The 5,870-nt window shown below is 49.6% G+C and overlaps 1 protein-coding gene across 2 annotated transcripts in view; it reads left to right on the top strand.

Moving 5' to 3' along the window:
- The first annotated feature begins 3,236 nt into the window (after positions 1-3,236).
- Mark1 (microtubule affinity regulating kinase 1) overlaps positions 3,237-5,870 on the top strand; it is a 103,805-nt gene continuing 101,171 nt past the window's right edge. The window contains exon 1 of one of the 2 annotated variants that reach the window (XM_021197697.2): positions 3,237-3,359. In XM_021197697.2, the coding sequence (XP_021053356.1) occupies positions 3,309-3,359 (51 nt within the window). In that variant the 5' untranslated portion in view covers positions 3,237-3,308. The remainder of the gene's footprint in view (positions 3,360-5,870) is intronic. The other variant, XM_021197698.2, reaches the window with a different exon arrangement.

Here is a 5,870-nt window from a genome sequence, read left to right as displayed (position 1 = left end):
CACCTCTCCTGTCCTTAGGTGATTCATCTTCATGAGACATACTCGATTTTTGTTTAGGTTTCAGAACATCTGGAGTTAAAAAAAAGTAGATTCCAATAGTAATGTTCTTTCTAAATAACTTTTAAAATGCCCAAACATGGAATCAAACTTGTTTCTGAATTTAAATTATGATGAAATCAATAAAAATTCAAATGACTTCTCAAGCAGGGAGGAGCCAAGAGTAGCTGGTGGGGACAGTAGTGGCCAGTGAAGTTACAAAGTTTCTTCTATGGGGCCATGGTTAACAGCACTCTTCAACCGCCCTCCATCTGGGTTTGGCACATTGTAGCTCCCCATTTTTCTTGTTTTGGCAGAACCTCAATTTTCTTCTCAAACTTTTAAACCACTCTACCTCAGAAGCTTCTAAACTACACATGTCACATTTTTTAATAGCCTCAAAGAGAATTGCTGAAAGTCTTAGAACATTCGCTCTGCCATTTTCACAAAGTCACAGCTATAAAAAGCCACGTAGGAAAATGTTAGTTGTGGGTATTTTCATTATTAAGGACAAAGGCTAAACAGTTTTGACATCATCCCTATGTCCCCTTATGCCATTTTGCAGCAAAAGAGAATGCAACTCTTTTTTTTTTTTAATGGAGGTTTTGTTGTTTGTTTGTTTACCTATGAAAAGTGCATTTTTCACTATATACCAAACCTAGGACTGTGGGTGTTACCACAAATTAAATGCCAGTTTTTAAAGGTAGAGTCATTTTTTGTCTATCTTATTCAATAGAATTATAGTTCTGGGTTATTAAAAATCATTCCCGGAGCTGGGCAGTGGTGGCACACACCTTTAATCCCAGCACTTGGGAGGCAGAGGTAGACGGATTTCTGAGTTCAAGGCCAGCCTGGTCTACAGAGTGAGTTCCAGGGCAACCAGGGCTATACAGAGAAACCCTGTCTTGAAACAAACAAACAACAAACAAACAAAAAATAAAACAAGAAAAGCAAAAAAAAAAAAAAAATCATTCCCTTTGGGTGTAGCCCCATTGCTAGGAAACCTCCTTAGCAATGATATAAAACGGGTCCATTAAATAATAACCACTCAATTTCAATTTCAATATTTGAGCAAAGTGTAGCCGGTGTAGCTAAGAGTTGTTTGTGTGGAAGCCACTGGGCTCAGATCCTAGGCGTCCCTTTGAGCTCTGTCTCTAGCCCCATCTCTCACAGGGGTGAGCTCACAGGTCTTGTGACTGGTACAAGATTGAACACCCCCATCCATTCCACAGTTATCTTCTTCTGTGTCTCGTTAACCTGAGGTAGCTATGATCGTGAATAAGTCAAGTCAGCAGAAGTTTGTGAGATGGAAATACCCGTCAGGGTTACCACAAGGATGGGGACAGGGGATAACATGTGAATAGCCTTTGAAGAATGACATCTAAGCTACTGGTGGAAGCCCTGTTGCATATCCCAGTGGGCGGAGCACCTTCTCAGCAATGCTTGCTATTGCTAGGCTAATGCAGATATAGTTGGAACACAAGGGTCTTCTGTGTTGGCAGGGGTGCTGAGGGTACAGCCTCCAGCTGGTGAGAAAAGTACAAACTCATGCTTCAGCATATCTCGGTGAACCCCGATTTCTGAAGGACTCTAAAAGTGTGCCATTCCCAGAGGCACCCCATAACGCAGGCTGTGGCATTATGTCATTAGCTCCAAAGCCTAAGTGCTAGTTGAACAGTAGAGATGGCCACCAAAGGGGTCTTGTGATTTTCATTTGCTCTGTGGAATTGAGAAGTATTTACAACATAAGATGCTAGAGAAATAAATATGCAGCTGGTGTTCTAGAAGTGACTACATACAGAATATATATATATGTATATATATATATATATATATATATATATATATTCCCTCAAGATATGGGTTTGCTATTTTTAGGTTCTTCTGGCCCATGTTTTAAGGGTCAAGTGTTAAGTTTTCAGAAACAACTTTTAATGAGTCAGGATAGAAACCATCTGGCACAGGACTTCTTCCTCAAATGGATGCATTTGGGAAAGAGGAGTTTCCCATCATCCCAAGATTCTCATTTGAGGTTGAAGAAAGAAAGGGAATAGGGAGATGGTAAAGTTTTATCCTAGAGGCCAAGTGTGCAAAACATCAGAGTAAGAATGACAGCATTGCATCGGGACAAATATGCCCAGGACCTGGAGTGGCAGGTGGATGGGAAGGCAAAGCGGCCGTTTGGAAGGAAGAGTTCCAGACAGACCACAGACAGCCTTCTTACTCTCTCTGAATAAGTAGCCTAAGTGACACTTCCTTGTATCCCAGGAAGTGACGATCAGCCACTGTAGACATCAAGTCTCACCCACTCCAGGGATGCTGTGGGGTGCGGGGAGCCCTCTTCCACACGCTTTCTGGGCCAGCTCCTCGCATGAGGCTTTGTGCCTTTTGTCCACGCCTGCCCCTGAACAACACCTCAGGGCAGAAGGATGCTGAAGGAAGGCTCGGGGCAAACCAGGAATTAAACCAGAGGAGAATTTAAGGATGGGTCAAGTGCAGAGTAGGATGGATGGTACCCAATGCTCCCTCCAGTGAAACAAATAAAAAATACATAAAAAAGGAGGAAGGAGGGGGCTCGTTCTGTATTCGCACGAACCCCATGTGTCCCCAGTGCCGGTTTAAAAGCCACACAAGAATCAACATCAAATCGCAGGACGCCCGAGGTTCTGAGGGGACAGCCAGATCCGCGGGTGGGGCGAGTCACTAATGAAATCCGGCCCGGCTGGCGGAGGCGGCCCCGCATCCCTAATGAGGGAATGAATGGAGAGGCCCCTCGGCTGGCGCCCGCCCACCCGGCGGCGGCCGCCAAGAGCCTCGGGGCGCTGCGTGCCGTGCCGCGCCCGCCGCTCCGCGCGCACCGGCTCGGGCCGCCGAGGGCTCCGGCTGAGCGCGGCGGGGACGGCGCGGAGCGGCGCGCGGGCTCGGGGCCGCGGGGCCCGGCGCGGATGCGGCAGCGGCGGCGGCGACGGCGGCGGCGGCGGCGGCGCTCACCTGAGGCGGCGCGCGGGAGGCGCTGTCAGGGCCGCGCTCGTCGGGCGCCGCGCTGAGGCAGCTCCGGGGCTCCCGCCCTCCACTCAGCCCGCCGCGGCCCTCCGCGCCCGACCGGCGTCCCCGCGGCTCGGTCCCCGCGTCCTCGCCCGCCTTCCCGCCCCGCGGCCTGCGGGAGCCGCGCGCTCCCCGGCGCGGCCTGCTCGCGCGCGCCCGCCCTCGCCGAAGCCCTCCGCGGCCCGCGACCCGCCGGACCCCCGGCTCGACCCCGCCGCCCGCGCAAGATGTCGGCGCGGACGCCATTGCCCACGGTGAACGAGCGGGACACGGAGAACGTGAGTCCCCCGAGCCTCCGGCGCGGCTACCTGGGCGAGCCCGGCCTGACCCCCCTCCCCGTCCTTCCCGTCCCTACACGGGGAGCCCCGGGGCGGCCCTCTGCTCGGAGGGGGTCCTGCCAGAGGGGCTGCGGAAGGTGATGGAGGGCAGAGGGTGGGCGTCCAGGGTGGCTTCGCGAGCACCCCAGCGTTCTGGTCGCGCCCCCAGCCCCCCACCCGAGTGGATGGATGCTTGCTTGGCTGCAGCCCACGAGCCAGCCGAACCTCTTACACCTCGGCTGTCCTGGGATCTTTCAGCCCTTTGCTTTTCTGGATTTTTTTTTTTTTTTTTTTGAGTCCTTTGCAAACATACACCCCACCCCACCCCCGCATTGCCCCATGACTTTGCTTTTTGTAACATCAGGTCCACACTGGGGGGGCACGGCACCTTAGGGATAAAGAGGGCAGTGAAGTAGAGGGGTGTGTGTGTGTATGTGTGTGTGTGGCTGTGACTTTATGTCACTGCAATACTCTCAGTGAGGAGTGGAAGATTTTACTTACAGCTTCTGTAGCCCCAAGGTGAGAAAGAAAAGGTTTAAGAACCCCAGGAAGCCAGCTGTCTTCTTCTCTTCCTCAATTCAGTGTTCGTGACTCAGGGACAGGTTTTAAGTACTTCTCCTCAGAGTGTCACAAGGCACATTTCTCTGAAGGCAGGATTTTTCTGTATCTGATCAAATCTCCCTCAGGAGCTTCTTTGTTTAGTTTGGTTTGTTTATATATATATATATATATATATATATATATATATAATCACGATTGAGATGTTCACTCGCGGTATTTGAAGTCTAACAAACCAAGAGAAAGGCCCATTGTAATTTCATCTTCTGAGACGGACGATTGTGTTCATATGTGTGTGCAGGTTCCTTTGCAGGAAAGGTGGTGGCTTTCTGTTACTGTTGTTTTTAAAATCCTCCGCGACCTGTCAAGGGACCCGGAGGCTCCAGAGAGTCTGGTCTGATTGCTGACAAGTTTTAAGGAGCTAGGGGGTTCTAGGATTTGCGTGACCGACCAGAGAGCTCTCTGGTTGTCTACGTCCCTCATCAGCCCTCCAGTGCTTAATGTACCAGTGACTTCATAGGGATTGTAAAGTGAAAATACTCAAGTGCTTTGGTGTTCTGAGACAAAAGATAGGGGAGGGGAGAAAAGCAGGCTCACTTTTTGAAGGGGCAAATGAGGCACAAACGTGGAGTTTTATCTAGAGACTAGGGTTTCATTTAATATATTTATTTGAAGGGCTAAGAACATAATTCTACAGAGACCATTGTTAGAAGAACTAGGAAGTTGTACCGGAATGCTTTGTCCTCTCCTGTGTCCTACACTTAGAGTGATGAAGACACCAGGGCCGTCACCACCGTCGTCGTCGTACCTTGTTGCTCAATTCGCACTGTGACTGTTGTCTTAGAGATGACACGGCTGCATAATTTTCACTGAAAGGTTAAAGGAGGTTGGAGGAAAAGGTGGCGGTAAATTTTCAAAGGTAAAGATTTATTAAGAACATCCTGGCATTTAAAAGTGACCGTGAGGAGTCAAGCAGAAGATGACCTTTGTTTTAGGGTCAGAATTCTGTGTGTTAACCTAGTGTGGAGAGGCCCCGTGGCTTGGCTGTGTCCTGGGTTTGACTGCTCGGCCTCTTGTTTAGGTGTGTGTGGATAGGGCTCTTCGGGGACGGCTTTATAGGAATAGGCAGCAAGGAATTGTACCACATGCAGCTTCACGCGCCAGAGCAAAAGCAGCAAGGGCACTTTAGAGCCAAGCAGTCGGAGGTTGCCCATCTCGTGGTACCTTCCGAGGACGGTTGTGCTGTGTAAACTCATGTGCTTTGTGTCTGAGCATGTTCTTTCAGAGCCTCTGCATGGTCTTGTTTCTACTCTGGTACAACACAACCCTCTCTGCATTTACCTTACTTTATCTACTATGTCCTAATTATCTCCTCGTTGCCGTGGAAAGCATCCACTCTGCTGTGGCTGTTAATTAATCGATGAGTATGCACTTAACTCTGATTTTGACCTGGAAGGGAATGCAGAAGGGCTTTAGACAAGGCCTCTCCCCACTCAGAGCTGACCGGAGACGTCAATTCAGTCCCAGGTAGTATACAGTCGAAGACCGAGGATAGCTAGGACTAAACTGGCTTTGTAAGTGTTCCAGGTGTTTATTGAAGAGGCCATCACTGGAGGCTGTTAAATGACCACTGGAGTCTTAAATAGCATTATCCATGATCCCTGCCTCCCATCAGTGAAACAGAGTTACCAGCTTGCTTGTCAGTGTATGAATTAATGCCAGCACGGTAGCCAAAATGTGCATTTATTTGTAATCACACAGGACATTTTAAAGTATATCCATACTTATTAAGAATATCTATACAGGGGCCGGGCGAGGTGGCGCACGCCTTTAATCCCAGCACTCGGGAGGCAGAGGCAGGCGGATTTCTGAGTTCGAGGCCAGCCTGGTCTACAAAGTGAGTTCCAGGTCAGC

This window comes from Mus pahari, chromosome 5, assembly GCF_900095145.1.
Source record: "Mus pahari chromosome 5, PAHARI_EIJ_v1.1, whole genome shotgun sequence".
NCBI classification, from domain to species: Eukaryota; Metazoa; Chordata; class Mammalia; order Rodentia; family Muridae; genus Mus; species Mus pahari.
Note: the sequence above shows the minus strand (reverse complement) of the source record. Positions and strands in the feature narration are given on the sequence as shown.